Source organism: Enhydra lutris, unplaced genomic scaffold (assembly GCF_002288905.1).
Source record: "Enhydra lutris kenyoni isolate GAN:26980312 unplaced genomic scaffold, ASM228890v2 scaffoldscaffold8, whole genome shotgun sequence".
Lineage (NCBI taxonomy): Eukaryota > Metazoa > Chordata > Mammalia > Carnivora > Mustelidae > Enhydra > Enhydra lutris.
Window position 1 is genome coordinate 10,787,717 of NW_019154092.1, and position 19,126 is coordinate 10,806,842.

At 38.6% G+C, this 19,126-nt stretch overlaps 1 protein-coding gene across 1 annotated transcript in view; it reads left to right on the top strand.

Moving 5' to 3' along the window:
* Nucleotides 1-19,126, top strand: part of LOC111142637 (L3MBTL4, histone methyl-lysine binding protein) — a 378,206-nt gene that overhangs the window by 117,944 nt on the left and 241,136 nt on the right. Inside the window, exons 10-11 of the mRNA XM_022495947.1 lie at nucleotides 9,380-9,465; nucleotides 11,538-11,648. Of these exons, the coding sequence (XP_022351655.1) occupies nucleotides 9,380-9,465; nucleotides 11,538-11,648 (197 nt within the window). The remainder of the gene's footprint in view (nucleotides 1-9,379; nucleotides 9,466-11,537; nucleotides 11,649-19,126) is intronic.

Genomic DNA, 19,126 nt, shown 5'->3' on the forward strand with positions numbered 1-19,126 from the left:
CTTGGAATAAACCGAACCAAAGAGCTAAAGGATCATACTAGAGGAACTACAGAACATTCATGAAAGTAATTGAAGAAGACACAAAAAGATGGACAAACATTCCATGTTCATGGGTTGGAAGAATAAACATTGTTAAAATGTCTGTACCTCCCAGAGCAATCTATACTTTCGGCATCATTCCAATCAAAATTCAACTGGCATTCTTTGAAGTGCTAGAAAAAACAATCCTAAAATCTGTATGGAACCAGAAAAGACTCCAAATCATTAAGGAAATGTTCAAAAAGAAAAACAAAGCTGAGGGCATTATGTTGCCTGATTTACTCAAAGCTGTGATCACCAAGACAGCATGGTACTGGCACAAAAACAGATATATACACCAGTGGAACAGAGTAGAGAGTCCAGATATGGACCCTCAACTCTATGGTCAAATAATCTTTGACAAAGCAGGAAAAAATTGCCAGTGGAAAAAAGACAGTCTCTTAAATAAATGGTGCTGGAAAATTGGACAGCTATGTATAGAAGAATGAAACTCAATCATTCCCTCACACCGTGCACAAAGATAAACTCAAAATGGGTGAAAGACCTCAACGTGAGACAGGAATCTATCAGAATCCTAGAGGAGAACATAGGCAGTAACCTCATCGACATTGGCCACAGCAACTTCTTTCAAGATATGTCTCCAAAGGCAAAGGAAACAAAAGCGAAAATGAACATCTGGGACTTCATCAAGATCAAAAGCTTCTGTACAGCGAAGGAAACAGTCAAAAAACAAAGAGGCACCCATGGAATAGGAGAAGTTACTCACAAATGACACGACAAAGGGCTGATATCCAAGATCTATAAAGAACTCCTCAAACTCAACACCCGAAAAACATATAATCATGTCAAAAAATGGGCAGAAGACATGAACAGACAGTTCTCCAATGAAGACATACAAATGGCTAGTAGACACATGAAAAAATGTTCATTGTCATTGGATATCATGGAAATTCAAATCAAAACCACATTGAGATACCATCTTACACCAGTTAGAATGGCCAAAATCAACAGAAGAGGAAACAAGTGTTGGAGAGGCTGTGGAGAAAGGGGAACCCTCTTACACTGTTGGTGGGAATGCAAGTTGGTGCAGCCACTTTGGAAAAGAGTATGGAGATTCCTCAATTAAAAGTAGAGCTACTCTATGACTTTGCAATTGCACTACTGGGTATTTACCCCAAAAATACAGATGTAGTGAAAAGACGGGCCAAATGTACCCCAATGTTCATAGCAGTAATGTCCACAATCATCAAGCTGTGGAAGAAGCCAAGATGCCCTTCAACAGATGAATGGATAAAGAAGATATGGTCCATATGTACAATGTAATATTACGCAGCCATCAGAAAGGATGAATACCCAACTTTTGCATCAACATGGATGGGACTGGAGGAGATTATGCTGAGTGAAATAAGTCAAGCAGAGAAAGTCAATTATCATATGGTTTCACTTACTTGTGGAACATAAGGAATAACATGGAGGACATTAGGAGAAGGAAAAGAAAAGTGAATTGGGGGAAACTGAAGGGGGAGATGAAGCATGAGAAACTGTGGTCTCGGAGAAACAAACTGAAGGTTTTGGAAGTGAGGGGAGTAGAAACAGGTGAGACTGGTGGTGGTGTTAAGGAGGGTCCGTATTGCATGGAGCACTAGGTTTGGTGCATAAACAATGAGTCTTGGAACACTGAAAAGAATAAAATTAAGATGTTAAAAATAAAAATACCTTTACTAATATTTTGGTGGCATTTAGAAGGGGAATGGAGCTAAATGTATATGCTCATTTCTACATTTTTATTTGGAGGTTTAGCATTCAGATTGGTTGTGAATGTATGCTAAATGCAAGATTATTTCCAGAAATAAAACTATAATAATTTATATTTTGAGAAGTAATGAAATGTAGTTTATAGGAGTAATGGCAGTTGACTTCCATAGATTCTCTAGAATCATCAATTTGTTGGCTATATTATTAGCAAGTATCTTAGATGTTTGAAGAGCACATAGAAATATTTTAGCAAATTGTTTTTTGATACCAAATAACTATTTTAACTTCATAATTTCTTTGCAAAGCTAAAATTACATTTAAAATTTATAGTATAAATAAATCTTGCATTTATTTGTAACATTAACTGTTAACATTTTTTAGGCACATAAAATTACTATATTTTAAAGGGCATTTTGCTCTTTCCTATGGATAGATTCTATTATCATAAGGAATGTAAGAGTTCAGAGAAAAATGTATATTATTGATTATCTGAACAGATATTAAGTACCTACTGAGCATGAGACCCAGCTATGAGTTAAGAATATAAAAAAGAACAATATAGACATAACATGTAAAGATTTTTAGTTATGGAACATTACTCAGTGTTACTCATCATGATGTTACTCATCATGTTAGTTGGTGAACCTGAGGGAGAAACAGAAAATAACCAGTAGGTTTTCTATAATGTGAGGTACTGAGAGAGACAAACAGAGACAGAAAGAGAGGGAGAGACAGGGGAATAGAGAGGAACAGAAGCAATTACCCCATCTTGAATGCCTGTCAATTACCAAGCACTGGGTTGGATTCGGTGCTGTGGGAGCTGTGGTCCTTTTGGAGCCAAGTTCTGCTGGGAGCTTATCCAGTATAGTCTGGATTTTTTTTTTTTTTTTTCTGAAAGTGATTTCACTAGACAGAGAAAGGACTGTATTACCTTGTCTATTCCTAATGGACTTCATCTCAGCTTTGAGCAAAACAGTCAATTACAAAATGAGCTCCTATTGATAAATACTTGAAGTACTGATAGTTTATCTGATAGATGGAAGTTCTCTGTGCTTTAGGATCTGACGATCAAGGCACACATCTGACATCCTGTTATAAATGTTAGGGAGTCTAACTTGTACTCTTTATTCAGAAAGGATGTTTTAATTTTGATTGAGATGAGCTGAGCATGAGTCCAAGACTTCTAGCGTCTAAGGTACCATCACTGTGAGGTCACTTTCAACCTATTTTTTGAAAACAAAATTGAGTTCACCTGAATTAGGTTTAGCAGTGATTGAGACAACTTGCTGTCCTCATGTCTTGTATTTCTTTTGTACTAAATAGTGCTCCACTGTGTAGCATGGGCTGCTGGTGGTTCCATGATGTTAAGATCATTCTCACAAAGAGCCGCTCCATGTGTGCAGAACCTGTTGAGTGGAGTCAGTGAGAACTGTGGACAGTCTCTACCACTGGGAGGCCTGACATTTGGAGGAGCTACTTTCCTGCCTTGTCAGAGCTACTGGAAACAGAGAGAAATAAATAGGCAGTGTCTGAGGGGCCCTCATAGAAAATCCACTCTCTCAAAATGACGCCCAAAGCCTCGGAGGGCTTCAGGAGGACTGGTTCCATGGCTCTCTTTCCTCTGCCGGTGCTTCCCCATGGTCTTTGTGCCCAGCAGCCTACAGAACACTCAGCAAACCTCAGAGCGACTATTTAGAAGTCTTGGTTTCTGTAGCTCACTGGTCAGCAGAGCAAGGTGCTCACTTTGGCTTCCTTTTCTGTTGTCATGCCTTAGACAAGTCACTTGAAATGCCAGGTCTCACTTTCCTCATCAGTACAATGAAGAGTTAAATGAAGTGCCCTCTTAAAGCCACCAATACCCTGTCTGTGTTGACTGACGCTTCTCAATAAGACTCTTGACACATCCTTTCTTACTGTTGGTTATTAAACAGGACTATTGTCCGTTACCTAAAAACTGCTCGTCCTGGTATCCCCATGATTTTTGGTTCCTAGGTTGACCACTGATATAATTATCGTTGTCACGCTTCTCTGGGTTCCATGGGGCAGGTTGCACAGACCAGAATGCCAGGCATTTAAGGGTTTGTACTGTTTATTCATGACCATAATTCTTTAGACTGTTCCAGTGGCAAAATTATGTTTCTATTGAGGCTGTTGTTCTGGAAGTAAAAGAATGGAGAATGTTGTTATAAGAGTCTGTAACTAATCTGATGCATAAGTGGTTCTTTCTAATACAAGGGGAATGTACAGATGCCACAAATCGGATGCCCTTCCTTTGGTACTGTCCAGTCTCTAGAGCTATTTGGAATCTTGGCCGGTACCAGTGCTGGAGAATCAGCTTATTCTAATGGCACCTCTGAACATCTGAGCAAAACCAGCAGGCAAACAGCTATATATCAGCGCTCCATTCATTATTCTGAGGCTAGACCAATATAATTTTGGCTCATGTATCTGTTGTTCATGGCCACTGCAATATCAAATGCAAACTTATTAAGAAATACATTTTAGTCATTCAGCAAATATTTGCCAAGTATTTATTGAGTGATAACAATATACTAGACACTGTTCTAGACTCAGAGAAAGTAGCAGTGAGGTGAACAAATCCCTGTTGTAAGGCAGTTATATCCCTATAAAGCGAGAGAACAAATATGTAAAATATTTGTATAATAAGTTAATTGGTGGTAAGTGCTATGGAGAAAAATAAAACAGGTTAATAAGGTTAGGAAAGGCACATGTATTTCGAGGGTATATATACAGGGAGTTCAGGGAAGGACTTACTGAGGATGTGATATTCAAGCAACTTAAAGGAGGTGAGGTCGGCAGTCCAGAGTCCATGGGGAGAACTTCCCTGTGAAAGAGAAGCAGGTACAAGTCCTTGAGGAGGGAGGAAGTTGGCTGTGTCCCTCCTGAAGCAGGAGCAGAGTGAAAGGGAGATGAGGGCGGAGTGGTAAGGACATGCTTTTCCTTAAGTGATTTCAATAGCCCTTGGAATGACATGATTTAAGTATGTTTTCACTTATATTTAACTTGGTTTGACCTTAAGTTTCTCCATTCTTGTGCCCATCCCCATGTGTTGTATCTTCTTCACGGACTTTTTCTTGACCCCCGGTTTTTGTAACTCCAAGCACTGAGATTGACCGCCGTCTCTCAGCTTTTTCACACGGGGCTTTCTCATTGCCCTCTTGGGAAGGCAAATTCTGCGTACCCTTAATAGTTGGGTTGCTTCCCCTAGAACAGCTCCCAGCTCTTTAGAGAGGCTTCTCTTCCCTGGGGGCTCGAGCTCTTCCACTCTACCATATCTCCTCCATCCTCTGGCTGTCAGCTGGTTGCCTCGTAGCTATCTGCTAACGTTAATTGAAGATATTTGTCACCTGGGTCTTCCTCTTCTCCAGAGAACTGCCAGTACCTGGGGGAAATCCAGGGGCTGCCTGGCAAGTGCCCTGCTTTGTAGTTCCTTGATTCCAATATCTGATACATTTTCCTTGTTTGATTCAGCCATCTGTGCCCACAGCCACAGTGTGGACCTCATCTTTCCTCAGCTTTTGCCCGTCTCAGAAGTGTTAATGTCTCAATAGTGTGGAAAGAGGTGGGATGTGAACAAATTCATTTGTATCAACTGCCTGCATCCAATCCAGTGATGTTCCCACTCTCACCCATGCCATACTACACCTTGGCCTTCAGGGGGAGCACACGCTCCCAGTCCTGAGTCCTTGGAGGATGGACCTCCTTTGACCATGGAGCTCTGGGTTATGGTACTAGGGGAAGCAGTGGTTGAGTGTGTGGATAATGGAGTCAGAGACAATTGTTCTGATCCTCACTTCCAAAATGAGGGTGACCAGGCACGCCTCACAGCATATGTGAGGAATAAATGACTTAGTGTAAATGCAATACTCAGTATAGAGGTTACTAATAAGGGGAAACCAGTTAGGTGTTGCTTCTTGGAGACAAGTGAAGAGGTTAACAGCTATTATTCCATGGGGTGGTCTCACGTATTTCTTGAAACAAGAAGGAATTCAAACTTGAAAAGCTTCTGTCTCATTGCCACACAGTTGTGTGAAGGTATTTGGCTCCTGCCCCTTCCTCTGTTGCCCCACTTCTGCCTCCCTACCCCAAGGTGGGGCAGGACTCAGGGTGGGGTCCTGGAGGAAGGCAGGAGGAGCAGGTAGCTTTTGCAGGCCTCCCTAGGCAATGAGACATTCTTCTCTTCTTAGGCTCATTGAACAGGGAAAATGTAAATAATACATGTTTTCCTCTTTTTGTACAAACCTAACTCATTTCTGGAGAGTGCCATTAGAAGCAGTTATTGCTTCAGAAACATTTAAAAGTGACATCTTTTTTTTAAAATTTTTACTTATTGATCACAAAAAGGGTGAAAAGATGGTTTCTTTCATAGCAGCCTGCTAGATTTCTTTCTTTTCTTTCTTTTTTAAGCTTTTATTTATTTATCAGAGAAAGAGAGAGAGAGCACAAGCAGGGAGAGCAGCAGCAGGCAGAGGCAGAGAAAGAAGCAGGCTCCCCGCTGAGCAAGGAGCCTGATGCGGGACTTGATCCAAGGACCCTGGTATCATGACCTGAGCCAAAGGCAGTAGCTTAACCAACTGAGCTACCCAGGTGTCCCCTTCTAGATTTCCTTAAGGGGCTCAGGCAACCCTAATTGCTTCTTCTCTTAGTCTCTTCACTTGTTTCTCAACCCACCGCACACTACTTTCTTTAGTCACCATTCCACGGAATCTGCTGCCCAGGCCCTTGGTGGGGAACCTGGAGCAGCGAGGAGGGGACCTGGTGCTGAAGGGGCAAGGTATGGACATATTCAGAACCCATGCAGAAATGTGGAGATTTGAAATACAAGGAATGAGTTTGGACAGTCATTAAAGATATAAAAATATGAGCTACAAAAGTAAATGAAGCATAGAAATAGTGAAACAGAAGGTATGTCACAAGGACATATAGACAAGGACAAAAAGCAAAGGGAATCCTAAGAGAGATTTTTTTAAAAAAATTCCAGCTTAAAACATGTTTATAGAAGTGAGATAAAGCAAACCAGTTCTGAAAGTGAATGTAAATGTTTTCCGAAATCCATTCAGAAGTTTAAAATAGATGCACCTGAAACAAAACAATTTTTAAAAAAATGGGGAAAATGTTATCAAGAAAACATAAACAGAAAGTAACAGGATGGCATACAATTTAATTTTAATAAAAAAAAGGATTTGATGCAAAATGCAATCAAGATGTCTAAAAGGGACATTTTTTTCTGTGTTTAATAAAAAGCACAGTTACTAGTGAACATTACATATCCTTTTCTGTGTTAAGCAATGTAACATCAAAATATGAAGCAAAATACCCCATGATCTAGCAGTTTTACTCCTGGTTGCGTTCCAACTGCAGTGTGTATTTCTGGTCACCGAGAGAATGTACTAGAATGTTTGTAGCAGCACTTTCCATAATAGTTCCCACATCAAAACTACCCAAATGACCATCACCAACAAAATGGAAAAATAAATTGTGAAACCCTCACCCAATGGACTACTACACATCAGTGAAAGTAAACATTCTGCATACAGCAGTCCCCATGAACCTCACAGAGTGCCGAGCAAAAGCTGTCCACCGCAAATGAGCACATGCCGTATGATTCCATTTATACAAAGGAAAAAATGGAACTAGCCGAGCTAATCTTAGAGGATGAGAGTTTCCCTTTGTGGAGAGGGGGTAGTGACTGGGAGGGAGCACACTGAGGAGGTGGTGTCCTGGCTTCTGGTTACAGGGCTATGTTAATTTTGTGAATAGTTTTCAAGCTGTTTACTTGATTTGTATATTTTTCTTTAAGTATATTTTATTTTAGTAAAAAGTTTATGAAGAAAAAATTATCAGAAAATAGAACACTGTGTAGAAAAACTTTTAGTATACTGCTTCAGGCTTTTTATTTAAATAAAAAATAAACAGATTTTTGAACAATATAGCCATTTATATTGGATTAATGCATACTGATATTATACATTAAAACATATATGTCTGTATCTGTATATACTTAAGAAAAGTTTTGACTGTTGATCCTATATTAGGCCAAAAAGAAATCCTGAAGTCTTCAAACAGGAATTATGCAGACCATGTGACATTCTGAAACTGAAATGTGATAAACTAGATACTATTATTAATATTTCAAACAACTATAAAAATTGGGGCCCCTGGGTGGCTCAGTGGGTTAAGCCTCTGCTTTCAGCTCAGGTCATGATCTTAGGGTCCTGGGATGGAGCCCCGCACTGGGCTCTCTGCTCAGTGGGGAGTCTGCTTCCCCCTCTCTCTCTGCCTGGCTCTCTGCCTACTTGTGTTCTTTCTCTCTCTCTGTCAAATAAAGAAATAAAATCTTTAAAAAAGTTAATTAAAAATTAAATAAACATCTATAAAAATTAACCTTTGAGATATCTCTTAAATAAATATTTAGCCAGTGACTAAATGAAGGTGACAATTACAGATTGTAATAATAATTATTTTTGAGAAATAAAAGTGAGAAAAATAAATATGTCATAAAAGTTTGTCCAGGTGTCTAAAGCTGTATTCAAGGGCAACAATGATTAAGTTCATAATTCTTGAATGCTTCTATTATTTAAAAAATGAAAATAAATTAATTTTCTTTATAATTCAATTTGACAAGTAGAAACAATCCTAAGAGAAATATGAAGAAAGTAATAAGAGTAAAGGCAGCAGATAAAATAATTAGAAAAGGGAAATGAGTACAATAGAGCTGATGAACAAATCTAACTACTTATTCCTTTAAAGGAAAAAGAAAACAGCACAGTAATAGGTAACATAATGTAATTAGGAATAAAATAACACAAATGTGAAGAGAAACAAGAAACCCAATTAGAAATTTTTTGAAACAAAGTGCTTTATGCCAGGTTTATGCCAATATACATTTTTTAATTGCAATTAAAAATGGTAAACCTGGGAAATTACAATTACAGAGAAGTAATTAAGAGACTAAAATCCTAATAGAGGCAGAAGTATTGGAGGAACTGAAGGTATTGGAGGAATTAGAAAGGTGCCCAAAGGCGCCTGGGTGGCTCAGTGGGTTAAAGCCTCTGCCTTCGGCTCGGGTCATTGTCCCAGGGTCCTGGGATCGAGCCCCACATCAGTCTCTCTGCTGGGCAGGGAGGCTGCTTCCTCCTCTCTCTGCCTGCCTCTCTGCCTACTTGTGATCTCTGTCTGTCAAATAAATAAATAAAATCCTTAAAAAAAAAAAAAAAGGAAAGAAAGAAAGATGACCAGTTCATGGTCTGAAGTCAGACGGTGATTCTAAGTTTTTTTTCAAACTTCCAAGGAGGACTTCTAGGTGTAACCTCGCTCTGCCAAGTGTGCACAGCACCATTTTACCTTGGCTTTGTTGGGTGAATGAATAAACCAATGAATGAGTGCTCCCTTTAACCTCCCTCTCAGAGGTGCAAATAGACAAGTTAGGTAATGTATGTGAGGTTCTTAGCACAGGGGCTATTAAATAGTGAGCATTCAGTTAATAGTAGGTCAGATGTCTTATAGTACATGGGAATCAAAATGTCAATGTGTAATCTTTTCATATGTGTATATATTTTTTCAGGTTATCCTGATCCAGAAAATTTTTCCTGGACAGAGTATCTGGAAGCTACTCAAACGAATGCCGTTCCTGCCAAAGTTTTTAAAATGGTAAGCTTGTATCTGAGAATACTCTCACCTTTAAGCAATGTACATGTTGACTTCATTTGACAGTTTTTAAATTATTCTAGATTTTTTCTTTTTAAAGTTGAGTGTTATGTTCATAACCAATTTGCCTTGTTTTCAGTTAAAACTGCAAAGGAAGTGATTCACTTAACAATGGTTCCTCTACACAAAAGTTAACAATGGTTTCCTTACTGGAAAAGCCTGGTAGCCCGCTCTAGTGCAGTGAAAGTCACCTCATCAACCTCAGAAGCTGGTGAGGTCCTTCATTTCTGCCTGTATTCATCCATGAAGTGGGAACTCTGTGCTCTCACAGTCTCGGGAACTGTCTGAATGTTCAGGACACCATGATAAAATCAGTGAATTGTATGGAGCCTGTGTGTGTTCTAGTTTTATCCATTTTGAGGGAAACATTGCTTTTAGCATTTGTTAGAACACCAGTTTTTAAGCACAAATTTGTCCTTACACATTTATTCCAGGGTTGAACCAAGCATAAATTATTTGGTAAAAGACAATGCATTGATAGTATAGTTAGAGATCTTTATGTCTAAAGTGGTTTTCAAGTTGCTCCCTTTCAACTTGTGTGCTCCGGGCTTCCTGACTCATCTTTAATCAGAATTTTATATAGTGAGCTTCCACATACGATTTCAATTATGAAAAGTTTTCTAGGGATCACAAGGGGTTTGAAACAAAATGTTATTTCATTTAAAAAAAGATTATACAGTAGGCTGGATTTGAAAAAGAAAAGTAACCAAATTAAGAAGGCTAGAAGTCCTAGAGCGCTTGGAAGGACATTGAGAATTGCAGAAACTCAATAAGCAGAATACCAGCTGCTTGTATTATCTTTTTCTCTTTTGCTTTCTGTCAAAACTCATTTTACTTTTCCAAGAAGAAAATTACAAGAAAACAAAATTATGATTTAGTTACAAAGGCAACTTCCAGGCTCTGACAAAGGTTATTATGGCTTTACCTCAAGCTATATATCTTTGGTATCTGCACTGTGAAACTGTTACCTTTCTTACCGGGACAGTGACCTTGGGGAGATCGGAAAGATTTTCAAGCATCAAAGGCCTAATTATAGTCCATGTACTCCATTTAGTGTAATAATGCATTTTGGAAGAAAATATGCTTCCACAAAAGCTGGAGAGAAACAGATGAGGTACTGGGGAAAGATTTAACTATTTATTACTCATGAATCATGAAGGTTTTATTTTTCTAGTGCCATTTCTAGATTTGAGGAATTCAATGCACTTTCATTTGCAGTGAAGTCAGTTGAATACTTTCGTATGTAATAGCTTTCGAAGTGAAATTTTTGCCAGCCTATGAACACTGTCTGAGATGTCTTTCAACTTTGATTTTGGTATTTAAATTTCCTTGGGGTCAGTGACTTCATAAGTCCCAGTGTATTTTTTCCCATTGAGTTTTTTTTTAGTGTTTTCTGAGTGTCCATCATTATAGACTCCTGGTTCCTAGCATTTTAAGAGTTGGAAGAAAGCTTGAATTTATTAATACAGGTTTTTAACATACTTAGGTTACAGGTAAGTAACAAAAGCACAGGCTATGGTTTTAAATACATTGGGGTATGATTTTAAAACAGTTTAACTGTGATAGTCATTCAGGTTTTATCTATTTTAAAATTTAGATTTATAAAGGATTATGTTTATCCTTTCTAATTGTTTACTAAATAATTTTGTCTCTGGGTCACACACTCCAAAACTGGGCAGTGACAATAGTCAACAGTTTCTTAATTTATTAAGTTAATTTCAGGAAAAAACTTAACAATTAGTTAATCAATTAGAAGCTTTTCCAAATCTTGTGATCATTTAATGAATTTATGATTTAATCTCTTTTTAGCTATCTTGAAATTACCAAAAAATTCTTTCTCCTCTCACAAGTTTGAATAAGATTGGATAAAATAACATGCATTAGCCCTATGTGCCTTTCAACCTAAATTGCAGTTGTATTAAGGGTCTGAATGCAAAGTCAAAACAATTGCACTTTAGATAACATTCGTGTCTGAGCAGTTGGGTTTTGCTAACTTTACTCTTCTGACATTCCAGCGGACACCCCACGGTTTTCTGCCGAGCATGAGACTTGAAGCAGTGGACAGAAGGAACCCCAGGCTCATTCGCGTGGCTACAGTCATCGATGTGGATGACCAGCGGGTAAAGGTATGCACTTCCGAGCAGTGCACTGCTGTCCTGGCCAGTACCCGTCCCTCCCTCGAGGCTCTGATTTTTTGGCACAGTGGGAGGAGCAGACTTCCACTGACACCATTCCTAGTCCCAGCTCCTGGGTAGAGAGATGGCCAGCTGACATGCACCTGACAAAGGGAATGTGTAGCTTGCCCACAGCTGATTTTGAGAGGCATTCTAGAATGTTCCTGTTTGAGTTTGCTGTTTAGATTTTATATGCTTTTTCTTTTTTCTTTTTTAAAGCTTCCTTTTATTGCTATTATCAGCTTTTTTTTAATAGTCATTAAATACCTTAAGAACAATCAAGGCTTTGTTTTCTACTGTTCTTCGTTAGATCAAAGAGAAATGAACAAAAGGACTTTAGTCACTGTAGCTAAAACAAAAATTGAGATTTTTGAAGTAAATATCTGGTGAACAGATTTCCATACTGTCCTTATTGTGAAATCTACTTTTTTAAATGCACACATTTTCAAAATGAAATTTTCTTAAAATGGAAGCGTTTCCATTTTCTTAATAGACAGCTAAACATTGTTGTATTTAATAAATCTACAGCATATGACAGTTCAAAATGATTTTCCATCCAAACACAGTTTGTTTCATACTAATAAAAAGATTCAAGTCAACTGCTTTTAAATAGGCACCATCAAGAAAGAGGCATTTAAGTTTGATATACAATTTGCTATGATTAAAATAAATCTTATTTGCTATATGCCAAATTTGAAAACAATTTCTGTTTCATCTCATAAAGAATAATCAGTACATACATTTTAGTTAAATTTAGAGATGAGTATTTCACGATTGGTTACCAAGAATTAAAAAATATCTTTTATTCTTCTGACAAATGAAAATAATTATGCTGAGCACTATTCAGGACTAATATATGATAGGTATTTTCTCCCACATATCTTGTTTCTAATGTTTTATTTTATATTGAATTTTGCTTAAATTCTTATTTGTGGTTCTTTATTGCTTATGCTTATAGCACTTACTCTGGGAATGACTTTTGAATATCATAAATAATTTATAAATTCAGGAATTTTTTTTAAAGATTTTACTTATTTATTTGAAAGAGACATTGAGAAAGAGTGTGAGAGAGGGAAGGGAGAAGAAGAGGGAAAGAATCCCAAGCAGTCTCCACACTGAGTGTGGAGCCCCACATGAGGCTCGATCCTATGACCCCCAAGGTTATGACCTGAGCTGAGACCAAGCGTTGGAAGCTGAACCGACTGAGCCACCCAGGCACCCCAAAATTCAGGAATATTTTGTCATCGAAAATGAGCCTCGGGTTTTTTTTCCTCTGAATTCTCGTTTAACTTTCATTATAAAATCATGGCATTTGTAGGAAAAATTAGATCTTAATAGTATATCAAATCTTAGAATTTCAATTGACAGATTATTTTCTTCCAATTCGTAAGAAAGATATTGTGTTATTTGTTGGATATATTTGCCACTTTATTTATATGAACATATTGGGTTAACACATGACCTTAAAATATTTGAAAAAACTTAAGTTCCTAAAATGAATTTAGTGTATTTCTTATTTACCATCTAAACATTGATCCTTCCAAATCTCTGAGAATTTAGCTGGTCCTTCCAAAGGAATATTTCATGTATCTTCTCCTTATTCTTTCTCTTTCATGGTAATTGCCTTGTCCTTTGCTATAGAGAAAGAGTTGGAAAGTACATGGTCCCTCTGACAGGATTAGAACCTTAAGTGTTATCTCTGTGGTTGTGAGCACAGTGGAGATCCCATTAGGATTTTAGAACTACATTAAGATGTGTTTATGCAGCTGTCGCTCTCAGCCCTGCGAAATATGCTTTATAAAATGTGAAATGAATTACTTCCACATACCATTCAGTCTGTCAGAATGTTATCAGTCCTGAAATAGATACAAATGTCTTAGGGTGTGGCTTACTTTTGGTCTCACAGACAGCCTCTGCCCTCTTGCAGCCCATTCCTGGGATGGACCCTTCTGCCATGGACCCTCCATTCTGCACCCTCCCCTAGTCAGTCCTCCAGTTAGGTCCATGCTTGTCCTATCCCATGAGGTACAGGGGGAAGGATTGTAGGCTGGCAATTTTCCAAATAGAAACAAATCATAGAGAAGATTCGGAAGTTTGGCTTCAAATTCCATTCATCATTGTTCCAGAGGAGAGAAAGGCGTTGAAAATGAGCATATGGTATTCTCCTCTGAATTCTCGTTTAAAGAAGTTGAGGGCTGTGGATGGGGCTAGCTCTGCCATTGGGAACGCAGTTGACACTTCCCTGATCTCCTTGTTCTCAAGCACATTCCTCTGTTCATTTACTAATGTGCTGACCATATTCTTCTATATTTTTTTTTATTTTTTAAAAAATTTCTATTATAATTTTCTCTTTTAAAGTCTATTTCCTTCCAAGACTGTTTTTTATCATCGATACTGGCACATAATAGTTGCTTAATATGTGTGTGATTGAATGGGAATTGAGTGAGTGAAGAAACAAATGGCATTGCATATACTCTGGCATCTTGTTACTTGAGTGTGTGAAATAATTGTATTAGTCAATAAGTACTCTTCCCTCATTCTTCATCCCTCTCCTAATTACTCTTCCATTGGAAATCCAGTTCAGCATAATGTATTGGAAAGTGTCATAAGATGCACAGATCTGAGTTGGAATTTCAGCTCTGACTTCTTTAACTGTTACTGACTTAGTGGTTACTTAGTGTATTTGAACTTTCCTTTATCTGTAAAGCAATGTGGTTACCAATGCCTACCTTGTCGGCTGGTTGTGAACATTCAGTGAAGAACACCTGAAAATGTGCCTGAGTCTACACTTCAGGTTGCTGCTGTTACCTGCCAGTGCAAATGTCCGGTGCTGCTCTCCTTGGGTGCCTTTATTGTCTGTGTTAAGGAAGAGGCCTCATCAAAGTAGTTGTCATCAGTAGATGGGGAAGGAACAAGACATGCACCGTGGTGAGCATGACTGGAGTTCCCTTGGGAGGGCTGGTGTGTGTCTGTGGGATGGTGCTGCAGCCCCTCGTCTGACTTTGGAGAGTAGAGTCAGCCTGTTGCAGCAAACAACAATGCCAGTGGAGATGATAATGACAACAATAGTAGTTTGTATCAGATGACACCCTTATAAGGGCTCCCTGTGCATTAGGGTACCCTTACAGCAACCGTGAGACACGAGGTGCGGTTATCAGACTCATGTAGTAGATGAGGAAACTGAAGGCCAGGGAGGTTAACTAATGGGTCCAAGGTTACAAACTAGAATGTGGGGAACCGGGTTTATACCCCAGCTTTTGCCCAGAGGTTTTCAACTCTAGAGCTTATAATCTTCCTACTCCTTCTCATCTTAGGTTCTGCTTGTTATCATAAATATCCCACTTCATGATGGGAAAGCGGGTGTGGAAGGTGGGGACCAAGTTCACTCCTCACCCACCCTACTTTGTCCTTTGTGCTGGGCCCACATTGCCGGTCTTCCCAGGAGATTTGTGTGGTGCTTCTGGCACTCCCTGGCAGAGTGAAGCACATCTGGAAGACTCACATTTTTCCTTTCTGCCACTCCCCAGATATGTAGTTGCCCTGTGTGCTTGATTAATTCTATTTTTAAAGCGGCTTTTTTGAGATATAATTCACACACCATAAAATTCACTGGTTTTGAATTTAATTTTTGAATTTAATTCCCAGAGCTGTGCAACCATTACCACTATCTAAGTTTAGAACCTTATCATCCCCCCCCAGAAAGAAAGTTCATACCCCTAGCAATGACTCCTCAGTCTACACTTCCTCCCAGCCCCTGGCAATCAGTAGTCAACTTTGTGTCTCTATGGATTTGCCCTATTCTGATCATGTCCTATAAATGGAATCACATAAGATATGATCTTTTGTACCTAGCTTCTTTCACTTAGCATGATGTTTTGAGGGTTCATCCATCTTGTAGCATGTATACATATTTCATTATTTTTTATTTCTAATATTTTTTAAGATTTTATTTATTTATTTGACAGACAGAGATCACAAGCAGACAGAGAGACAGGCAGAGAGAGAGGAAGGGAAGCAGGCTCCCTGCCCAGCAGCGAGCTCTCATTATTTTTTATTTCTGAATAGTATTCCATTGTGTAGATCTACCACATCTTGTTAATCCATTCATCATTGATAGACATTTGAGTCATTTCCATTTTTTGGTTATTTTGAATAATGCTGCTGTGAACATTTGTGTATGTTTTTGGGTGGACATGTTTTCTTTTCTCTTGGGTATATATCTCTAGGAGTAGAACGGCTGAGAGTCATACGGTAACTCTTTGACATAAAATGTTTTCCATAGTGATTGCCCCAATTTATATTCTCATTAGCAGTATATGAAGGTTTTAGTTTCTCTACATCCTTACCAACATTTACTATTGTCGTTTTTTGTTTACTTTTTCATATTTTAGCTAGCCTAGTGGGCCTATGTGTATAGATTCGAAGATTCTGAATTATTACAGTTGACATATGACCACTAATAATACATTGGCCAAAGGAGTAGGATCCAGTGACTTCCTAGTGGTTGTACTAGTGGAAGTAATAACAGCAGTAGGTGTGATGTCAGGCTCAGAAGTCACAGAAGTATTACCAATAGAGTAAGAAGGTCCAGTTACTGAATATGGACTTTGTTCCAGATATTTAGCTAAGTATGTGACATACTGTACCTTTATCTACACAGCAACTCTTTTTTAAACTTACATTTTTACTGAGGTCTAACTGACATGTGACGCTATATTAGTTTCAGGTGTAGAACATAGTGATTTGCTATTTGTTCACTCTGCAAAAGGACCACTGCGGTAAGTCTAGTCACACAAAACTCTCACACATGTATGCTATTTCTTTTTTACAGTTGGCATGGAGACTTTAAGTAATTTGAGCCAGGTTTCCCAGTCAGAGGAGGAAGAACTGGGTGCAAACTTAGATATTTCTAGCTCCAAAGCCAATGCTCTCTTTTCAGATACTCCCCTGTAGCTGTGATAAGCCATGGGAAGTAGAGACCATCAGTTGTCCATGTTGGTGGGTTGGAGCAGTGGCAGCCTGATTCAAGATATTCTCCACTCTTGCGCTCTTAAGTCCACTGGTACTAGTCAAGCCAGATCCTCTGATTTTCATACTGCTGGTCGTGTATCATTCGCCAGTAGCTGAGTTACGAAGGTTTTCTTGCCTTGGGAGGGTTTTCAGATGTTGTTTCCCCTTGTGTTGATTACTGTGTTTATTAATTACCATAGTTACTCTAATAAATATTTATGATGTACTCAGCATGTATCATGTTCAATTTATAGCCAGCTATTATGCTTAATAATTATTCTTTTGTTTGGTTGCACAGTGTACTCTGTTATGTTTGAAAGCCCATTACTGTCACCTTATCAAGAAATGCACATTAAATTACAATAGATGGATGGATGCTTTTAGGAAGTTTAGCCTTTATTTGGGAAAAAAAATCTATTCTTCTACAAATAAATGTAAAAGGAGGACTTAAAACAGAGAAATATTTGCCCTGTGGGACCACAGCTAAGCTGTGAAATGAATTATAAATGTATTCCAAATAGATGCTTTAGGAAGTTCTCCTGAATCATTAATAAATTGAGTGTCTTCAGCAAGTCTTTTCATATTTAATGCATTAACTGGATGTATTTGTGGCATTTCTAAATGAAATAAGAGCATCATGACTAAGAGAAATTGTCATGGTAAGTTGTCTACTTGTATGACTAGGAACTATTTTGAATTTTCAGTCAGGCCAATAAGTTCAAAGCTTTTGTCTGAAAAAGCCTGCAGGTGGATTAGTGCAAAGCAAAAGTCCAAATACAAGTCAGTGAATGTTCATTTTAATTAAGGGTTTCCTGTGCTTCAAGAAAGTTGCTTGACCCCTGTGAGTCCTAGTTTAATTATCTGTCAAAAAGGAAGCAGAATTGGAATATATCATCTCTCTTTCCACTGTCTCTAGCTGGGATGCATTTTTGAAAATGGTTTTGAAATATGAGGACAGAACAAGATACTAACATTAAAAATGACTGTCCTTTGAGTTAAACTTCTAATTAATGCCCATTACAGATCCACAGTGATTGATGACTGTCTTCATTTGGGAAGGAGACTGGGACTAATTTCAAAAATATTATGACCAATTAATGAAAAGATATTTTTTAAGAGTAGGTGAGACTATAAATTAGTGTCAACCCTGATTTCCAGACAGGTTTAGGAAGATAGAATGCCCTCCCCAGTAAAGGTGCATTAGTGTAATTCTGGTAGCAACAAATAGCAGCAATAGTGAAGTGAGAGCTGGCTAACTCAGACGTGGTGCCCACGTGCTGCTGTTGATGTGCTTAGCATTTTCCTATTCTCAGAATCCACACGGCAGCCGGCAGCCGTGTAAGAGAGAGACGGGCAGAGAGACAACCTCACAGAGCTCAGGCCTCTTGCGCCAGGCTGCCCAACAACAGCCAGAGCTCTGAACCCGCAGGGCAGCATTTTCTCCTGTAAAGGGACAGCAAATAACTATTTCGACCTTTATGGGCCTTGTGGTCTCTGCCACAGTTGCTCGGTTCCGTGGATTAGCACAAAAGCGGTCACAAACAGTAGGTAAGCGAATGAGTGCGGCTGCGTTCCTGTAAACTTTGTGGACATTGAAATTGGAATTCTGTATCATTTTCACATGTTACAAAATATTCTTTTGAACTTTTTTAGCCATTAAAAATGTAAAAACTGGGGCACCTGGGTGGCTCAGATGGTTAAGCGTCTGCCTTCAGCTCAGTTTGTGATCTGCGGGTCCTGGGGTTGAGCCCGTGTCAGGCTCCCTGCTCAGAAGGGAGTCTGCTTTTCCCTCTTTCTGCTCATGCCTTCTCTCTCTCTCTCTCTCTCAGTTAAATAAGATACTTAAAAGATCTAAACCATTTTTTCATCCTTAGGATGCACAAAAACAGGTGATGGGCCCTGTTTGGCCTGTGGGCTATAATCTGCCAACTCTTGTCTTAACAGATACACCAGACTGATTCAGTTATGAGATGAACTTAGTGAGTAGGAACTTATAGTATAAACAGTTTTGTATTCTTGCCTTATTTTTCTAAAAATATTTTTGAACCAAACCACATCTGTGTTTATTTTCCTATCTAGTTCTAGATATTCAGTAGAAAGTGGTAGAAGAGATGAGGCCCACCTTATCATCAACAGCTTCTGGACTTAAATATATTTCTCCTAGTATCAGTTGGTAACCATCCATTCATTTGATGATTTTCAGTGTGAACGTAGTTAAGCTCCCAAAATGATGTATAACCTTTCACAGGGCAGGCTTCCCAGTTGCTGGACTTGTATTCTCCAAGTACTATAAGTAGAGACTTACCTTTAATGTTTTTAGTAAAGTCAGTATATGCAGAACTGAGCTGTACGCCCAATAGCACAGCCGGGAATAACCGCCGTGGCAGGGAGTCGGACGTCCTACTCTGGAGCCATTGCTG